General features: G+C 33.9%; 2 protein-coding genes and 1 non-coding gene across 4 annotated transcripts in view; 1 reads left to right on the forward strand and 2 right to left on the reverse strand.

The window, feature by feature from the left end:
• Positions 1-21931, reverse strand: part of LOC136038704 (uncharacterized) — a 211762-nt gene that overhangs the window by 143842 nt on the left and 45989 nt on the right. The gene's annotated exons all lie outside the window — the stretch shown is intronic.
• LOC136038700 (extracellular matrix organizing protein FRAS1-like) overlaps positions 1-21931 on the reverse strand; it is a 47803-nt gene that overhangs the window by 7541 nt on the left and 18331 nt on the right. For both annotated transcript variants that reach the window (XM_065722010.1, XM_065722011.1), the window contains 4 exons: positions 21443-21631; positions 17204-17431; positions 14544-14777; positions 10866-11096 (listed from right to left, as the gene is read on the reverse strand). In XM_065722010.1, coding sequence (XP_065578082.1) covers positions 10866-11096; positions 14544-14777; positions 17204-17431; positions 21443-21631 — 882 coding nt within the window. The remainder of the gene's footprint in view (positions 1-10865; positions 11097-14543; positions 14778-17203; positions 17432-21442; positions 21632-21931) is intronic.
• On the forward strand, positions 8599-8671 carry Trnav-aac (transfer RNA valine (anticodon AAC)). The gene has a single exon. It is a non-coding gene; the product is annotated as a tRNA-Val (tRNA).

Consider the following 21931-nt stretch of genomic DNA (forward strand, 5'->3'; position numbering starts at 1 on the left):
ATATTTATATTTTTTATATTTATTAATTTTTTTTTAGTTTTCTTTTTCTCTTATTTTTCAGTTTTTTCCTTTTTTTAGTTTTTTCTTTTTTAGTTTTTAGTTTTTTTTTGTTTTTTACCTGTTTTTAGTTTTTTTTAGTTTTTTTAGTTTTTTAGCTTTTTTAGTTTTTTTATTAGTTTTTAGTTTTTTTTTAGTTTTTGCCTTTTTTTAGTTTTTTCAGTTTTTTTTTAGTTTTTAGTTTTTTACCTTTTTTTAGTTTTTTTTAGTTTTTTTTTCTTTTTAGTTTTTTTTTGTAGTTTTTACCTTTTTTAGTTTTTTTTCTTCTTTTGTATTAGTGTGAAATAATTCAGACGTCATATGCGGACAAACACGACGTCACTCGACAGACAGACAGACAGACATAACCCACAAACAACTTATTTTTATATATATTTATTCATATTTTTTTAGTTTTCTTTTTCTCTTTTATTTTTCAGTTTTTTCCTTTTTTTTAGTTTTTTTCTTTTTTAGTTTTTAGTTTTTTTTAGTTTTTTACCTTTTTTTAGTTTTTTTTAGTTTTTTTAGTTTTTTAGCTTTTTTAGTTTTTTTATTAGTTTTTATTTTTTTTTGTAGTTTTTGCCTTTTTTTTATTTTTTTCAGTTTTTTTTTAGTTATTAGATTTTTACCTTTTTTTAGTTTTTTTAGTTTTTTAGCTTTTTTAGTTTTTTTTTCTTTTTAGTTTTTTTTGTCGTTTTTACCTTTTTTAGTTTTTTTCTTCTTTTGTATTAGTGTGAAATAATTCAGACGTCATATGCGGACAAACATGACGTCACCTGATCCACAGATCCACACACAGACAACTTATTTTTATATATATAGATATAGATATATATATATACACTAGCTGTTGGGGTGGCACGAAGCGCCACCCCAAGCCCCCCCGCGCGCGTAAGTCTTTACGCGCCATATTAGTTACGCGCCATTGTAGTTGTGTCCCTGTGTCCCACCTGTGAATATAGATAGATTTATATATGTGTTTCAAACTACGTAAAAATTGCGAATATACAACATTTTTGGCTTTCCCACTACTGGGAGCTTTCCGTTTCCAATTGCCAGCAATTGATCTGAAAATGTTTGACCAGAGTCATCGTTTTGCAATCGGACACGCATATTGTAGTTAATTTTAATATTTTTACCTGTGTCCATAAATTAGAATTTTTCAGGCAAGCATTCATTTCGTCTGCAGGAGTTAAACTACGTAAAAATTGCGAATATACAACATTCTTGGCTTTCCCATTGTCTGTGCATATACAAAGCCGTATGTACTAATAATGAAGTCATATGCAAACGCTCTTTTTACAAACAAACAAACATGCATACACACAACTCGTTTTTATATAGATAGATAGATAGATAGATAGATACAATACAAATTAACTGCGTAAAACTTGCGAATATACAACATTCTTCGCTGTCCAATGGTCGCTGCATATAAATAGATTGTCAGGTTTACCGACCCTCGAACATGCAACGTACAATTGTCCATGGGAAAAACAATCAGTATTAAGATCTATACCACATTTTTCTAATGATTGACCTTGAGCTTTGTTAATGGTGATTGCAAATGCTAATCGAATTGGGAATTGCAATCTTTTAAATTGAAAAGGCAGATCCGTTGGAATCATGGGAATGCGAGGAATAAGAACAGCCTCACCCTCAAAAGGCCCTGTCAAGATTGTGGCCTCTATTAGGTTTTCCATTGTTTTTTTTACGGCAAGTCGCGTGCCATTGCAAAGCTTTGGTGGGTTGATATTTCTTAAAAGTATTATTGGTACGCATATTTTTAGTTGTAGCACGTGTGGTGGAAACCCTGAAAGATCTATGGAATTTAAAAATTCAGATGGATAATTAACCGCTTCACTTGGTTCCAAAACTGTGTCGACTGACTTGTAAAGGACTGCCTGGTCTCGAATCTTGGTCAAAACAATATTGTTGATTTCGTGGACGTCTATATTTTTGGGTGTGAGAATCGCTCTTTCACTTAGCCATTTACTATTTTTATAATTTTTTAGAATATTCGGAAATACTTTTTCAATCAATTCATTTTTGGACGTCACTAAATTACAGAAATCAGCAGGTAGTTGTATACGTCCTGAAATTGAGTCTATCGTATCATAAATGTCTTTTTGTTCCGACGTTAACTTGGAAATGTTATTTTGTATATACGACAATAGACCACTCGTACTGTAACTTTGTTCACGATCCAATTCTACACATGTCGAAACAGCAGCGATACGGTTAGGTGAAGGCATTCCCAAATCCTGAAGAGGTTTGTTTGCCATACGTACGCACAAATCTTCTATAATAACTAAAGTGTAGTTATAAATTTCTGATGTAAAATCAAAAGTCATATCTGACGTCTCTAACTGTTTTCGATGGAGTATATCTTCGGACATTTTTGACTTATATTTTTCCCATAACTCTGTAGGAGCTGATGGAGAGCAAGTTGTTAAAATGATGCCAAACAATGCACGAATTTGACTTGGGGTTGACGTTTCGCACGCGTCATTGATGCAGTTATCCCAGTGTTGATCATTCTCCAATAAATTCAGAGCTTGGCATGCACTACGGTAAGTGTCATGTATAGTACCGTTTACAGTTCTCAAATACTCAAAGGATGTCGGACCGGGTACATTCACCAAAAGCAGGCGTAGAAAGAAGCATTCATGTTGATTGGGGTGAACGGTGTAGAGTCTTCCTATCGTGGTATCTTTGAAGATGGTAGGTTAGCCGTCGACTGACTTGTCCTGTTTTCGACGTTCAAATACTTTATTTTTAGTATTCCACGTGTAATACGAAGGCACTTCAGTATACAGCAGTTTTTTTGCAAAAGAATAATTTTTGCAAAGCGAAAAAAAAGCTGTTAATTTTGTATCCGGTGGATTCAGGGCTCTTTGTTGCACGTTGGTTTCCGAGAAATAAACACGTTGACCATTCTGTAAATGTACCGCTAAGTGAACAACACCTGGACTACGTTCATGTATCGGAAATGAAAGAATTCGCCAAACAGCTTCATTACTGCTTATGTATCTTCCAGCCTGATATTGTACGATTTCGTCGAAATCTTTGATTTTGGGCTGCAAGCCAAAAACTGCCATGTCACTGCCTTTGTTGACGTATTTACATATGTATTTGATTGCCTTTACGGAGTTACAGTATTCAACGTTTATGTGTGCATAAAATGTTTTTGATAATAATGGGGAATATGGAACAACCCACTGGTTATCTACTTCGATGGTGGTACCGTTGCCATTGTAGGTTCTTCAGTCATTTTACAATTAGAAATTTCTCTTTCAACGGTCTTCTTACAATTTAAAATTTGTCTTTGAACGATATTCTTAAATACCTGTGTCCTGGTCGTCATTTATATTCCCTGTGTCCCGGTCGTCATTTGTGTCCCGGTATCCCAGTCTGTAATTTCTCTTTGAGTGTCCCGGTCGTTATTTATATTCCCTCTGTCCCGGTCGTCATTTGTGTCCCGGTCTGTAATTTCTCTTTGAGTGTTTTTTCTTTTTAGTATTTTTTAGTTTTTTACATTTTTTCTTTTTTCAGTTTTCTTTTTCTTCTTTATTTTTCAGCTTCACTATGAAATACATATCGCCGAACCTTTGTTTTTTTAACTAAAATCTGGTAGGCATTGATGACCTTATCCAAGTCAAAATCCCAAACCCAATCATCATCGCTATCATTTTCAGTTTTGATATGTTTTGACTCTCGCTGTCCAGGTGGATCTTCATCTAACTGCGCGGTTTCGCGTTCTTTAGCCTCAAGCCTGTTTCCTTGCTGTTCTTTTGATTCCTCGGCACGCTTTCTTTTCTGACTTTCTCTATCAGCAGCAAGTTTTTTGGCATAGACTCTTTGAGCATCTTCATCGGCTTTTGCCATTGTAAGTTCATCAGTCATTTTAAACTTAAACATTAATAGATTTCTACGTGAACATATATGTCTTAAATATCTTTAATGACGTCACCGTCATAGCAAAAATGACGACAACTAACTTCATGACGTCAGTCGACACAGAAACATGACGTCACCTGACAGACAGACACACAGACAGACAACTTATTTTTATATATATATATATATATATATATATATATATATATATATATATATATATATATATATATATATATATATATATATATATATATCTATATATATAAAAATAAGTTGTCTGTGGATGGATGGATGGATGTGTCAGGTGACGTCACCTGAAAAAACTGGATCAGGTGACGTCAAAACTGAAAAAACTAAAAAAGGCAAAAACTACAAAAAAAACTAAAAACTAATAAAAAAAATAAAAAAGCTAAAAAACTAAAAAAACTATAAAGGTAAAAACCAATAAAAAACTAAAAAAAAAACTGAAAAAACTAAAAAAAGGCAAAAACTACAAAAAAAACTAAAAACTAATAAAAAAAGTAAAAAAGCTAAAAAACTAAAAAAAGGTAAAAAACTAAAAAAAATAAAAAATAAAAAAAACTAAAAAAAAGGAAAAAACTGAAAAATAAGCTAAAATAAAGGTAAAAACCAATAAAAAACTAAAAAAAAAAGGAAAAAACTAATAAATGACGACACTCAAAGAGAAAAAAAAGGCAAAAACTACAAAAAAAACTAAAAACTAATAAAAAAAATAAAAAAGCTAAAAAACTAAAAAAACTAAAAAAAGGCAAAAACTACAAAAAAAACTAAAAACTAATAAAAAAGCTAAAAAACTAAAAAAACTAAAAAAAAGGCAAAAACTACAAAAAAACTAAAAACTAATAAAAAAAATAAAAAAGCTAAAAAACTAAAAAAAACTAAAAAAACTAAAAAAAGGTAAAAAACTAAAAAAACTAAAAACTAAAAAAAACTAAAAAAGGTAAAAACTAAAAGAACTAAAAAAGAAAAAAATAAATGACGACACTCAAAGAGAAAGCGACCAGGACAAAAGGAATGTTCGATTAGCAATCAACAAAGCACCGGGACACAGGGAGTATAAATGACGACCCGGGGGAAACAGGGGGATATAAATGACGACCGGGACAAAAAAACTAAAAAGAAAAAAAAACTAAAAACTAATAAAAAAACTAAAAAATCTAAAAATCTAAATAAGCTAAAAAAGAAAAAAAAAGGAAAAAAATAAAGGAGAAAAACAAAACTAAAAAACGAATGTATATACAGACCGGGACACCGGGATACAAATGACGACCGGGACCCGGGACACAGGGAATATAAATGACGACCGGGACACAGGGACACAACTCCGGTACACCGGGATACAAATGACGACCGGGACACAGGGAATATAAATGACGACCGGGACACAGGGACACAACTACAACGGGGACACCGGGGGAAACAGGGGGATATAAATGACGACCGGGACAAAAAAACTAAAAAGAAAAAAAAACTAAAAACTAATAAAAAAACTAAAAAATCTAAAAATCTAAATAAGCTAAAAAAGAAAAAAAAGGAAAAAAATAAAGGAGAAAAACAAAACTAAAAAACGAATGTATATACAGACCGGGACACCGGGATACAAATGACGACCGGGACCCGGGACACAGGGAATATAAATGACGACCGGGACACAGGGACACAACTACAACGGGGACACCGGGGGAAACAGGGGGATGTAAATGACGACCGGGACACCGGGACAGGGAATGGTCGATTAGCAATCACCATCAACAAAGCTCAAGGGCAATCATTAGAATCATGAGGTATAGATCTGAATACAGATTGTTTTCCCATGGACCATTATATGTTGCATGTTCAAGAGTCGGTAAACCTGACAATCTATTTATATGCAAAGACAATGGGACAGCAAAGAATGTTGTATATTCGCAAGTTTTACGTAGTTAAAACCATATATATATATATCTATCTATATTCACAGGTGGGACATAGGGACACAACTACAATGGCGCGTAACTATTATGGCGCGTAACGACTTACGCGCGCGGGGGGGCTTGGGGGGGGCGCGAAGCGCCCCCACCAACTAGGTGTTGGGGTGGCGCGAAGCGCCACCCCAACAGCTAGTATATATATATATATATATATATATATATATATATATATATATATATATATATATGCTTTTTGTTAAGTTAAATTTTTATTAATAAACTTAACTAAATAACCATATTCCTAAAAAAGAAATGAACGGAATAATTTGTGATTAACTAAAACCTATAACACCGGACAATGTTGATGATCGATAGAATAATTTCAGGAAAAGAGTTTGTTAAGTAGCAAACGGTGTCTTAGAGGGGAGGGGAAGGGTCAGAAACGCAATAAAGAATATTAGCGGAAATACTTTAATTCAAGTAGAGAAGACCAGGGGCTTGTACAAGATGTATTTGAGTGATACATATGAAAATAGGAGCAATGTAAGGATAGTAGAGAAAACACTAAATATGAGCTAAGGTGTGGAGTGGAGGCTATGGATAAATTTTCTGAAGAACTGGAAGACCCATCCAGTTGAAATTACATTTTAAGAGTTCGCATAACATTTGCGAATTTATTGCAATTTGTTGATCGATGCAGATAAATCCGGTGGTACTCTAGCGCTTGGAACATACGATGTTAGGAAAGCATTTGATTCGTTGGTGTATCGCTAGACTTAGTTAGACTTCTTCTGTACATGTACCGCCATATAAAAATAGCCAAAAATACGTATACCTGGAAGCAATTTGCTGACTGATGATATACCAATTGATATGGGGGTTAAGCAGGGCGCGGTTACTTCTTCCACGGTTTATAATAATGCAACGCTTCCAGCTCAGTGCCAACTTTCTTCGTGCTGTATGTATAAAGGTACTGATTGGTCGATATTATGTTATGCAGACGACGTTTTTAATATTAGTAGGCCTATCAGTGGGCTAGAAAAATGTTTTTTGGAGATTTGTAAAAACTATACCGATATTGGACTTTCCCTAAATGCTGAAAAATGTGATGTTTTGATTTTTAATGAAATAGATACGACTAGACCAGATAATCTATAGATGCATAGACCAGATATCTATAGATGCATAGACCAGATATCTATAGATGCATAGACCAGATATCTATAGATGCATAGACCAGATATCTATAGATCTGAATGGTACAGAAGTAAAGCCTTGTGTTAAGTTGAAATATCTTGGCCTTCCTATTCGAAAAAATCTGAAGAAAACTAGGCTATTGATGCTAGAAAGTATGGAAACGAAAATCCGTCGTGGATATGGTACAATTGTTAGTTCTCAGTTTCATTTGAATAGAGCCCATCTTGTGAGAATTTACAATAGTGTCGTCCTGCCAAATATTCTTAGTACCGTTTTACCCTATATTGAGTGAATCTGACCATCTTAGGATGAAACGCGTTTTCTTCAAATTTGCTAAGTTTCTGTAGCGAGTTCCTCCGTGGACCCGCAACTCCTATTTGATGAAAAAATATAGCTTGTCTGACCCGTGTGCTAAGTTAGCTGAGCTGAATGTACACATGTGCAATAAGCAAACCGGCCATGAATGGCAAAATGTTGTTTTTTGACGTGGAATTATTTTTGTTTGTATTTTAGAATGTAATTACGATACATTGTTTCTTTCTTCTTTTTTTTCCTTTTTTTTTCAATGTACTCCGTCACTTCATTATTTTTTATGATGGGTTATAAATAAATACATACATACATACATTTAAGAATTTGCTCAAGTACTAAACCGTGATAAAGTTACAGGAAACGGGTAAAATTCTAGTGAATTGACTTCTTGATATCTCAGAAAGGGTTTAGGTTAGAAGAATGAAACTTTCAGGGATGGGTCTACAGGCTAAAGTATGTCCCGGGAAGGTATTTTAAAGTACCCACCTCCTCTCCTTCTCCCTCTAGAGGGCCCTGAAATTCGCCTACATGACAGGTATCTATACCTATCGAAATATTGACAAAACAACATTTTAACTTAATTTTCAGTTACTAGTTGCTTTTTCTCTGCCTTTAGTTGTGAAAATGCAATTCTTGTTATTTGAGTAGAATTCTGAGCCATGTCAATGTTTTTTTTTGTGTTTTTTTTTCAAAATTTAGGAAATGTATTTGCATATCTTTAAGACCTTATAAAATGGAATTGAGCAAAGTTATGAAGCTGAAAACAATTTTGTTGTATTTCAATTAAGCAGAAGATCTATTTTGCAAGGTTTTACTTTTATAACACACATATTTTTAAAGGTCATCAAAGGTCAAGGCCCTCTAGAGGGAGAAGGAGTGGAGGTATTTGCTTCAAAATACCTTCCCAGGACATACTTTAGTCTGTAAATTCATCCCTGAAAGTTTCATTTTCCTAACCTAAGCCCTTTCTGAGATAGCAAGAAGTCAATTAACTAGAATTTTACCCAGGAAACGATATAGAAAAAAAAAGTATGTAACACTTTGAAAGTGTATTTAGTTTAGATAATTGCTTAAGGTAGCTTATGATGAATTATATTTGCCGTTGGAAATTGTGTCTTTCACTTTTACGTCTTGAAATGTCCCTGCTTTTCGGCTTGATTTAAATTGTAGATTATCACCCATCTGATCTATTGGAATTTTATTCTTTTATCTACATAACGTTTCCGTAGTGTAGTGGTTATCACGTCTGCCTAACACGCAGAAGGTCCCCGGTTCGAAACCGGGCGGAAACAATTTTTGACTTAAGTGTGTAAACAATTCCAACTTCGTCAGTTGGGTTTGTTTCTTTTCTTAGTTTTTTTAATTTAATCAGTTAATTTCTTCCGATTCAATTCCGATTTCTTTGTCAATGCCTTTTAGTCCAGTCAGTCTACAATTTGACTCGGAACATTCGCTACACAAATGTTTCTCTCACAAATCAGACCCAAAAAAACTTGCTAATTCCAAAAAAAAACGTTTAACGACCTAACCCCTCCCAAAATGGTCAAATTTTAGGTTGAGGTCGAGAAATAGGCTTAACATCGAGTTTCTAAATTGTGAATTACAGATGAGTAGAAAGCTCTTTTTCGAGAGTAACGATGTAAAAGCCTCGTGGGGAGTGGGATGTGGAATAGAATTTGCTTTCTAGAATATTTTCACGGGATTAGCTACTCCATAGAGCCTAAATTCATCGCGGTAGAACGAATAAAGAAGGTTAAACATCTATTGTGTAGGAACTATGTAGTCTGTCTTAGACTATCGTGACTGTCTTAGACGGTTAATTTTTCCATATTAAATGTATTACTAGGATATGTACTAGATGTACTAGGATAAGATATCAATGTGGTATGAAACTTTGTTGAATGCATATTTTTTTCTTCGGTTCAGAGTATCCCGTATCGACTCGAGAGGGCTGAATTTCGAAATACTGAGTTTCTTTAATGAATTTGTCATTTCCTTGAATATCAAAGTTTACAGCAACACTTTTATGAAAATTTCCTGATTTATTTTCCGGTTCCAAAATTTAAACTCATGACAAGTATATAAAGGGAATGTTAATTCTTTTCCCAAAGATTTGACGTTTTCTATGTGCTTGCATCGATCAGGGCATGAGCAAGGGTGTTTTTTTTACGCTTATCCCTCCGCCGATGCATCATGAAATTATTATTGTACTTGATGTGATATGTTATGGATTTAGGTTAATTGGCCTAAATAATTGGTGCTAAATAATGTTCAGTTGCTGAGGGATATTGAATTGCGCAGCTCTATGGGATCGTAAGCTATAAAAAAAAACGATGTATTCGAATGCGGCTTATTACACTTTAAATTAAGGTACTTTTGGGTCTTCAACCTTTTTAATTAATTCGCAAAATTTCGTATTTTCGTAAGCAGCAGGCTAAAACATCGGTCTCATGTTTTCAGACAGGTGATGGTTACAATTGGTACTAGTTAAATATCCCGAAAACACTTTGGAGAAAAACTGGTTGGTCTTTCGCATTCGGTTATGATTAGCTTGGTTTCAGTGAGGAAAACGACAATGCAAGTAATTTCAATAAAATATTTAATACATAGAGGTCATTAGGTTAGGTAATTAGCATAATGCGTCCTGTGCGGCCTGCCTTTCATAATTTTCTTCTGCAGTTTCAATAATTTTGTTAATGAAGTATTATATTTTCATCATATTTTGGGATCTTTCATTAACATTGACCTAGACGCTGCCATTATGATTAACCTACATTCACTTCTTGAGTGTTTTCAGAATATTTAACACGTACCATCTAATTTAATATTCCTCGGTTATTTATTTTAGTATGTATAATTGATAGTATTTTATAGGCATAGTTATTTAAAAATTCTACTTTGATAAACAGCTGGCTAAAACACCTGTTTCCGATGTTCAAAAATGTGTTTAATTTCAATTTCATGGCTGTTGATTACAATAACTTTGGCAGTTGTTTGAATCTTCAACCTTGTTAGTTAGTCAGGTAGTTCATTATGATCGCTTTAGTTAATTTGCGTCAATTGTTATTATTCTCCAATTGTGCTAAAATAAAAAAATAGACTTTTAACCATGCTATAATAATTAACCGTTAATTCATTTTTTTTACTATTTCAATTTTCAAATTAAAAATGTAGTGTTATTCTTAGGAAAGGAGTCTGTAACTGATGTAAGATAAGTAGAATTCACTTTCGGTTTAAATCTTTCTTTTTTTATTACCATCAAAACTGCATATTTTCTTATTTCATAGTAAAATGTTATACCATAAAGCTTTAGAGTATTTATCATAGGGATACACACACCCATTGTATATTCCCTTGAACATAGTTATGGTAGTAGTCTATTTTCTATTGAAAACATTTACTTTATTAGTTCAACAAGTAGCCTACCATTCTTTGTGCTTAACAAATTTTTCTTAGAATAAAACTAATTGATATCTATTGGCTTACCAAAAGTAATAGCCTGTGTCGAAGTTTGGGTGAATTTTCCAGGCATCCATACTGGGGACCGTCTTTGTAGACGCTGCCACTGGGATCATAAGATGGAATATAACCATCCCGTCCAGCACATACATATACTCGTTGTATTTTAATGCTATAGGATGCATCTAACGCCTGAGATGGAGACCATCGAACTCGACCGTAAATAGAATCACCTATATCGAACTCTTCCTCAGAGGCCTGAAAAAAGGAAATTATTGAAAAAAGAGGCTTAAAAAATAGAGGAGAATGATGAGATCTAGACTCCGTCTTCATAGTCATTTTTGTTGGACTGTTCATTGAAGAAAATTCTAATTATGACGTGCTTGAGTAAAGCATGGACGAGAATAAATGCTGCAACATTATCTGTGATGAAAAGTTAATATAGGATCTAAGGGCTGAAAGTATTGGAGACAGCCCCTACTAAATATACTTACAAAAAAGCGACAAGAGCTGTATCGACATATTTGTCTTTTTTAAACATTTTACTCTGAATATTCTTCCCGTCTCTATTATTTCTCTCTATCTTTCCCTCCCTCTCTCCCTTCTCTTTACTCATATCCCCTATTCTCTCTGGCTTCCTATCCACCTCACTTTTTTCTCTGGCTTGTCCCTTTCTCTGACCACCTCTCCCTCCATACTCCTCTTCTTTCTGACTCCCTCTTTATCTTCTCTCTGACTTGATCTTCTGCAAACTTAATTGTTTAATTCTATCTGGCTCTTTGGCTAAATGTTTTCTTGGTATTGTTCATTAGTAGACAATTCAAAATTTAGCTAGGCCTACGTGAAAACGTTTGTCTAGGATAAAACAGAACAACAAGTCTGGGATAAAAAAAAGACCAAGATCGAATCTAAGAACTTAAGACATAAGTAGTAAGGTTCTAACTCCTACTTACACGATAGAGAGTAATAAAGGAGCATGAGTAATGAAGAGGGTGTCCAAAAATCATGCAAGATGTCCATTTTAATAGAACTATGTTTAAGGCTAAAACTTTATTGCATTGTCTACTATGGCAACAATTAAACTTTGATGTTTTAAACAAAACTGAGAATGTTATTTCAGGTTTCGATCATTTTGGTTTGTAAAATCCTGAGTAGTGAAAATGCTCATATTATTTGAAGGACCTCTAATCTCACAAAGAATTTCTTTTCGGTGTGGATTATGGACAAAGGAGAGTTTTAGAGCCGTTTTCTGAAGACAAGTAAATGGGTAAGTAAACAGGAGTAGGCTGTGGTAAACCTTCACCACATCAAAGTCTCGAGTTTTGAAATTTTCTCCACAACTTCTAACACTGTATAATGATCCACCAATTCTTTATTTATATCTGAATCACCCTTCCCCCCAACATCAACCAAAAACATGTTATCCCTTCCTCGAGATAAATTTTTTTGCCAGGTGCCTAGAATTCAATTATATACATATAGAATGTTTATGCTGTACAACACTTATTAATAAATAAAAATGGGTTCACTCTCCTAACACTCCAGGCAGACAGATTCTTTTAGGCTTTGGATGCTTATTTCCCTTGTCATTCTAGGCACCTTGTTGGTTAACTAATATTGAATTAAGTTTTTATTAGCGCAAACGTCTACGTTTATGAATGAAATCATCACTCGCCTTGCCTGACAATCATCGTGAATGGGCCCAATTTGGCTTTGGACGCTTATCTGCCTGTCATTCCACGCAAATAAAGGTCCTGTAACAATTCTAAATTCTTGGTCAACTTGCCTAAAACCATAGGCAGATGTGTCTTGTTTGCCTCTCGTTTCAGGCAATCTAACGGTCCATATCAATTTTAAAATCTTGGTCAACTTTCCTCTCTAGGCGGGTGTGAATTTCAAAAAGCTAACAGACAAGTATTTGTCCCGCCTTACTCCCGCCATTTACCCATGCCATTTAACGAAACGCTTGGAAAGCTAAAGCTTTCACCGTTCGCCTGCGAGTCCAGGGCACTTGTTGGTCATGAGTTAATTATATGACACGGTATTCCACCTTTAGACTACAAGCAGCCATGCCTATTAGGCTTAGGTTTCACTTGTTCGCCTGTGACTCCAAGCAATTTCAGCCCTAGATTTTGCATACAAGTCCAGTGAATATTGCCCATCACAAGTCAACCCAAAATCAATCCAATCTAGCACAGGTTCGACGACAAGTCGAGCCTGTATTAGATAACAACCAACCTGAACTATCAGCAGTAACAATCGGTATAATACAAGATGCTGTTACCTCTCTAAAGCCATTAGAAGCTCCAGGACTTTTGTATGACAGTCTAATTTGAGCTATGGTGTCAATTGGGGGGACCCTTGCCACCCTATATTGTCACTCCTAGATTTTGTAAAATATTGTTTTGGAGTTTTTCTTTTATAAAATATTTTTTGGGATATTTTCAACGTAAAAAGCCTTTTTTGCCATTTTCATTGAAAAAAGACAGGTATTGAAAACCTTTAGGCCCTTAGGTATTGAAAATGCATTCTGACTGCCCCCCCCCCACACCTTCCATTTGACTAATATTTCATGAATTGAGGCCACTGACTTTGAGCCAGTTCAAACAAAAATAAACTTCAAAACTTAAATATTTGTTGCGACAATTTTGTAAGGCTTATTCTAAAAATAAATATATATAAAAATAAAAATATAATCTTTTTATTCTAAAAATCAAAAATTTAAGGAGTTTGTGGACCGAGATAGAAGTACATGCAACTGAAATGCCCCCTTACAAAAGCTTTATTGATACTAAATGTGCCTACCTTGACCTTACGTGTAATAGGTGTATCACAAGAAATAGTAACTTTTGATGATAAGTATTTAAATAAGGCAATCGATAATCCTTTTTAACCTGTTGTAGCGCAATGGATTGATGTGCTTGGCAATACCGAGCACCAGGGTTTGATCCCCGCTGCAGCAAAGTTGGAGACAACTTGCTACTTGTCCTTGTAAAAAACAACCAGCAACTGAAACGTCGACTCGACGCCCTATGCGCCAGCAATGGCTCAGGAGGATCTTTATCCTTAATCCTTTTTCATCCAATTGATAATGCAGTTTGTTTTCTTTTTCTTGCCAAAGTGTTTATACGGGGGATTAAAAATAAATTCCTATTATGAATAGTTAAAAAGTTAAAAAGTAAAAAAAAAGGAAGAAAAAGAGCTGTATCTTCCAAAATATACACAGCGTCAAGTTTTTTTCCCCAAAGACTAATTTAAGTACATGCCTGTCATATAAGCTTTATTTCTCTAAAGATTGTATTTTAAATATATAGAGACATAAATGGATAAAGAATGACTTTGGTCTCTTCAATAAATAAAAAAAAGAAGAAAAATCAGGATGCTTTATAGATTATAGCGGGGATCCTCTAACACAAAAGGCGGCAAAATAATGATTCTTCAAACTGATGTCTGGTCCAAACAAAAAAGTTTCTGTTGCAAAAAAAAGAGATTGTTACCACTGTACTTCTCACAGACTATAAAATCATCGTTTGGGCTAGGAAAACAATAGCAATTTAATCCTTCAATGCTGTGGTAAACTAAATTCTTTAACTTTCACAATCTTGGTTTACAAGACAAAGCCCTCAAAGAAGAAATGCATGTTTGTTTATCAAGAATTACTCTAGCTAGATAATGAAGACCTGGGAGCCTGATACACATCCATACCTCCAGATTATTAGGATCGTCAGAACCATCCTCACTGAAGATCCGATTATTTTTTGATAAGGTGAATTCAGTATTTAGGGAATAAATGGCTGGGACAGTCCGATGAGCATGCTTAAAAGCTACAGATAATGGCATCGAAACTGGATCCTGTGGCTCACATCTCTCAGGTGATTGGCTCATATCTTGATTGAAAACACATGGAACAAGTCTTAGTTGATAGTCCCCAGAGTAGTCCTAGAAAATATGACTAAACTTAAAATTTTCTTTTACACATCCATATGTTACTTAGTATCAAGGGCGCCGGCACAAAATTCTCCTGGCTGGAGGAGGGGGGGGGGGTAGACTCCAAAATATCAGTGGTGGTTGGGTAATAGTTTTAGATGGTTTAGGGCCCCAAACTACGACTTTACCCCGAAGAGGACGAATTTACAATCAATTTAAAATTCTGAGAAGCTAATTGATTTAAAAGGATCAATGACTATATTTTAGGCTTCCCATTTGTAAAAGAATTAATTCCAAACGGTGGCAGTACAGGATTCAACACAGTAGATTCGCTTTATTTGTGATGAAATTAGGCTACATTTGACAATCTGTAATTGCGTATCATCTATAGTGAAGGGAGATGAGTCACTTTATAGGTGGGGGTAGGGTATACCCCCCAACTATAGCGGCAACTCTATACAGCTAAAATGTTACATTCCCATATCTCTGAAGCAGTTAGTCTGTTTAAAACAGGCCTTCTTACTTTTGTGCAGTTTCCTATTATTTCTATACGAACTGTTTAAGGAAAAAGAATAAAAAATCAAGAATTACACATACTGCTTTTAATATAGCAAACTATTGATTCTTGAGCATCTATGAGGCGTGTGGCAACCGTTACAAAGATGACGACGTAAAAACAGCAATGAACTTTGGTTATTGAAGGTGGCGGCAACTTTTTATTAAGATTTTAAAATTAGTTGAGAGGTATGATGAGTATTTGAAAAAACTTAGTAATTATGTAAAAAAAAGAGTAAAGTATGCACTTTCTCAAAATAATTTTACTCTTTTGAAATAATCTTTCGTTGTGTACTTGCGATGAAACGGACCTTACTTAAAAAAAACGCCTCGTATTATGTGAAAAGTTCCAACCAACCATTAAAATAAGCAAAATACCAAGATTTTCTGTAAAAAAAAAAAATATGACACCAATCTTGTTACATCAATGTCCTTTGGAAGGGGCAGTACCTTACATTTTACCTATCTTGGTAATGAATTAACAATGTCGTCCCCCAAAACAGAACCATACCTAAAGTACTTAAGTATGGAAACGTCAAGCGGTCCATTAATTCTCCCACTGATTTTTAAGTTTAAATTTTTGCAAAGGGATATTTTGTAATATTTGTTAGTTTTGTAAGTTTTAGTTAAAGAACTTTCAATTTCGTACTTTAAAACACACATCTTCAACATATGAAACTAGCCAGAAAAATGAAGCTTCGAACCCGAATAGAGTTCGCATTAACTTTTCAGTGTTTCACGAAAACAAGATAAAGTTTTGTGGATCCTACCACTCTACTACTCTACCATCCCACCAATGCCATTCTCATTCTCCAATCCCATTCTATAATGGGTATCGGAGGAATGGGTTTTGCGAAAACTTTTCCGGTAAGAGGGGAGAGGTGACAAAACTCAATAAGAGCATTTACACGTGAAATTTAGATAGAATTATCAACGGAACGAAGTCTATTGGACCTATTTAAAGGAATGAGGTATCCCGTTTTACGTTTCAGTATACCACTTTTTGCCCTATTTTGCAACTTTTTAAAGTGGAATATCGGTTCGATCAAATTAAACCAAAACCTTAGCTTTTGCATAGAGTTTTTATATAATGCAATATCTTCATTCTATTCCACATTTATGAGGTTATGAAGTTACAGTCGGCAATAGTAAAAAGAGAGTTGATAAGAACTAATACAGATGGCAGCGCAGAAAGAGAAACGCTTCATTGGTTTACATTGACCATAGAAGGAACACAGTCATCATTTGATTTCTATATAACACGATGCCGTCGAATATAAATAACCAACAATCTTTGCAAAATAGACAGAGCTTACAAATATGTAAAACTATTTTTATTTTTATATGTAAAACTATAAACTATATTTTATACATAACTATATTTTTGTAACTATATTTTTATATGTATTGTATATTTTATTGTATTGTATATTTATATTGTATTGTATTATTGTATTGTATTGTATTATATTTATATTGTAATATTGTACATTGTATTTTGTATATTAGTATTGTATTGTATATTTATATGTATGTATATTGTATATGCAACTATATTTTATATGTAACTATAAACTATATTTTTATATGTAAAACTATATATATTTTATATGTAAAACTATTTTATGTTTAATATGTAAAAATGTTTTTCTTCTGGAATGCTGGACAATTAAACTTCACTACTTTGAAAATAGCATCCGTCGAAGATTTTTTAAGATTGCGAAAGAATTTTGGGTTTAGCTAAACTCACTTTCAGAAACACATCAATAAAAAAAATTTTAGATGAAATTTTTAGGATACAACTTGTTAATGTAATGGACTTAAAAAAATAATTTAAAATATTCCCAAATTAGTCATAATTAGTAAATTTTTAGATTACTAACATTGAGACTAAACAATGAAACCGCCTTCCAACTCTGTTCCACACCACCAACAGTGTTCTTAGTCCAGGTTAAGGTCAAATTGAAAGGCGTAGTTACTCCAGGAGGAGATATGAAGCTTGCTGATGTTTTCCCTAAACTATTTTTCGTAACATAATAACCACTGAATGACGAATAAGTACGGAACTCGACGACCAGTCGTCCATCTCGATCGCTGGCGATCCTAGTCACCTACAAAAAAAATACATGTTAGTAAATATAGAGATTTCTTACCAGCTCTGATAATCAATTTAATATCGTTTGAGCCATAAAACGTTTGCAAACGTTTTATGGCTCAAACGTTAACGTTTTTAACATTAACATTTTTTAACGTTAAATTAATTAAAATTAAGCATTAACGTTTTTAAACGGTTAATAAAAAAGTTTGCTGTCATTTTCTACTCTCAACAGCTTATCTTCCAGCTTATATAACTGAAAAACCTGATACCCTAAATCTTAGTGACAGTGTTTTTTTTCGTTTGAATGCAAAAATAAATAATAATTACTAACACATTACAAATACGCAGTCAATAACAGCATTTCACAATACATAACACACTTATATAACACATTTACACTAACAGAGTACAGCAATGTAGTACATTAGATAATAATAAACATTACTAATAACCAATATTTTTGACCGTTTTCCAGTTTTTTCAAGGTTTGTTTTAACCAAAGAGATTATGAAGAAGAGAGGAAACGACAAGATAAGTCTATTGAAATCATGGAATTAAATGAAACGAAAACATAAAAAAAATCGGTCACAAAATCGGCTATTTTTCAGGTTGCTCGAAGAAAAAAAAATGCGATTTAGATGTACTTGTTTTACCTCACTTTAATTTTAGGATAGAAGTTATTTCAAAGCAGTGAAAGCTCAGAAGAAGTTTTTGAAATTCCATTCATTTTTTGATTTCTTTGATGCAAAATGGAGTTTTTGACAATTTAGAGTGAAAAAAATGTAAGTAAAGAAATATTATATAACTTAAGTAAATAAACGTAAATGGTTAAAAATGAAAAACGGTTGGCTTTTTCTGCACATAAATTTTTTCGCTGTCTCAAGTAAAAGTTTCATTAATTATTTTAATTTTTTATGTAGTAGACTATTATCGCAAAACTGGCAGTAATCATAGCAAAACAACGATATTCGATGAGGAAACTGGGTCCAATAATTTATTAAAAACCAGCGTTAATTATCAGGAACTTGCTTTATGGTTTCACGGTTCTATTGACAAAACATCGAAAAGAAAATTTTAAGATTGAAAAAGGGTGTACACATAATAAAAGAAAAATACCTACAGGGTTCTGTTCGCACAATAAGCAGATACAGTATTTAGAGGGATCACATTTTGACAGAAAGCTACTAAAACCGTACAAAACCGGTGAACGCTGTGACAGTTATTGGAGTTCATTTAAATATTTATAAAACCGACGATTATTCGTTAGAAGCTACATCCTGTGCCAACATCCCATATAATTACTTGTGTGCTGTCACCTGTGACCCCTTCTTGGAGATTATGGTATTTGTTACCAAAACAAAAAGAAAAAAGAAACAGCCTGAAATATAATCTTTTTATCTTTCTTATGTTCATTTCTAAAGTCAAGAACAGAACAATACTTGACCATGTTCAGTTTTATAGATTTTTTGCGGGGCAAATAACTTATTCATGAATTTATCAATATGTTATGAATATATGTTGTTATTTGCTTTTTACTCTAATAGTTTCGTTTGATTCTTTGAACGGATTAATAAAATGCATTTCTTTTATTATATGTCATCTGCCTTAAAAGCAAGATGGTCTTTGTTCTTGTTTCCAGAAAATTTGTTCTTAAAAAAATTCCTTTTCCCAATGTATTTTTAGGCGATTACACTCCACTTTTTCTAGGGGATAGTGTCAACCGATATTGGAGAAAGCCACCCGATATACTCCCTCGGGAAGCGGAGTCAATTGGCCTGGGATTCCCGTAGGCCAAATTTTGCAATAAATATTCGCTATAGAAGCTGAAAAAGATGATATACAAAAGAAAATAAAGCTTTCATTTTTTCTGGAGCTTCATCTCTTGATACAAAACGTTGAAGGCCTGTTTGTTCCCTCAGAAAAATTTAATTAGGACTCTTGAGGGTGAAAAAATGCTGTCGATGTTCTGCCCTCAGCTAATGCATTTGGAGGACAAAAAGTCAAAGAAAAAAAATAAATGTAAGGTTTGGTTGATTAACTAATTTGAAAAGAAGACTAGGACGAGAGGAATTATCAAACCGTTCGTGGTAACGAACTGTAGTAAGGAGCGACCCGGCTCAATAGTAACCAAAACTCTAAACAATTGAATTTTGATATCAATAGCTACATCAAAAGAATCGCATTTTAATGCTGATTTTAAATATATAAGTTTCATCAAGTTTAGTCTAGTCTTACCCATCAAAAGTTACGAGCCTGAGAAAATTTGCCTTATTTAAGAAAATAGGGGGAAACACCCCCTAAAAGTCGTAGGATCTTAACGAAAATGACACCATCAGATTCAGTGTATCAGAGAACCCTACTGTAGAAGTTTCAAGCTCCTATCTACAAAAATGTGGAATTTTGTATTTTTTGCCAGAAGACAAATCACGGGTGCATGTTTATTTGTTTGTTGTTTTTTTTCCCAGGGGACATCGTATCGACCGAATAATCGACCGAATGAAAAGTTATAGTGCCCTTTTTAAGTGACCAAAAAAATTGGAGGACATCTAGGCCCCCTCCCACGCTCATTTTTTTCCCAAAGTCAACGGATCAAAATTTTTTGATCCGTTCAAAACTATGTCTTTGGGGATGACTTACTCCCCCACAATCCCTGGGGGAGGGGCTGCAAGTTACAAACTTTGACCAGTGTTTACACATAGTAATGGTTATTGGGAACTGTACAGATGTTTTCAGGGGGATTTTATTTTGTTTGGGGGTGGGGCTGAGGAGAGGGGGCTATATTGGAGGATCTTTCCTTGGAGGAATCTGTCATGGGGGAAGAAAAATTCAATGAAAAGGGCGCAGGATTTTCTAGCATTACTATAAGAAAACAATGAAAAATAAACATGAAAACTTTTTTCAAATGAAAGTAAGGAGTAGCATTGAAACTTAAAACGAACAGATATTATTACGAATATGAGGGGTTCTAATAATACTTTAGCATAAAGAGCGAAGTATTTATGAGGAGATCAATACCTCGCTCTTTATGCTAAAGTATTTTTAGTAATTTCAACTATTTATTCTACGGCCTTTCTGATTCAGGGGTCATTCTTAAAGAATTGGGACAAAACTTACGATTTAGTGTAAAGAGCGAGGTATTAACAAGGGTACAAACCCCCTCGTATACATAATAAAAATATAAGGTTATGAAAGTTTGTTACGTAAGTTAACTCTTAAGTTACGTATATTTCTTACTAATAAAAACATTCGTTAAAAATTAAAAGTTCTAGTTGCCTTTTTAAGTAGCCGAAAAATTGGAGCGCAACTAGGCCTCCTTCTCCACCCCTTATTTCTCAAAATCGTCTGATCAAAACTAAGAGAAAGCCATTTAGCCAAAAAAGAATTAATATACAAATTTCATTTTAATAATTTATGTGCGGAGAGCCAAATCCAAACATGCATTAATTCAAAAACGTTCAGAAATTAAATAAAAAAAAACTGATTTTTTTAGCTGAAAGTAAGGAGCGACATTAAAACTTAAAACGAACAGAAATCACTCCGTATATGAAATGGGTTGTCCCCTCCGCAATCCCTCGCTCTTTACGCTAAAGTTTGACTCTTTGCCACAATTCTACTTTTTAAAACAAATAAAAGCTTTAGCGCAAAGAGCGAGGGATTGCGGAGGGGACAACCCATTTCATATACGTAGTAATTTCTGTTCGTTTTAAGTTTTAATGTCGCTCCTTACTTTCAGCTAAAAAAAAAAATAGTTTTTTTTTTATTTAATTCCCAACCAAGAAACAATATGTACGATACTTTGCAAAGCACTAAGTTTCTCGGATTTTCCATTCTATTTTAAATAAAGCAATTATTTTACGAATTGCTTTCGATACAAAATTACTTAGGACCCGGTTAACAAATTGTATAAGTTAGAGTTTGGTGGAAAGACCAATTTTCGACAAACTTTTGATAAGTTCTTCAAAGAGTACTAAAACCAGCAATGTGCATACATGTAGTTCTGGTATTCACATGAAAAGAAAACAACCTGTGGTTTCGTGACTAAGGCTGGTTTTGTTTCTAATCCTTTATGCCACAGGATTGGATCATACTCAAGACCAACCTCGAGCTCCGTGCTATACTCTACAGTAGACCAGCCATAAGGGGGCAGGGCCTCCACTAGTGAAATATGAAGCGGTAAACGAGTGACTATCCTGTCTCGTCCCTGTGCATCAACCTAAAAATAAACCATTATAGGTGACTTCATAACCACAAATACCATCAACTTCATTTAAAAAACCGCTTACATGTGTGTTTATTATTATTATTATTACTAAGGCTCCACATCAAAATACAAGAACGTAGGGCTTATATCCGCGGGTCTATTAGTGCTCCTCGGGGGTTTATATTTTGAGATAGGGCTTGACTACCTCGTTTTTACCTTTTAAAAAACAGCCTTACGTAGTAATATGAAGGTGTCCACCATTTTTTCTCGATCTTGAAAACCCAACCCGTCAGCTTTAGTTTTTTGAAGCAG

The sequence above is a fragment of the Artemia franciscana genome, chromosome 18 (assembly GCF_032884065.1).
Source record: "Artemia franciscana chromosome 18, ASM3288406v1, whole genome shotgun sequence".
Lineage (NCBI taxonomy): Eukaryota > Metazoa > Arthropoda > Branchiopoda > Anostraca > Artemiidae > Artemia > Artemia franciscana.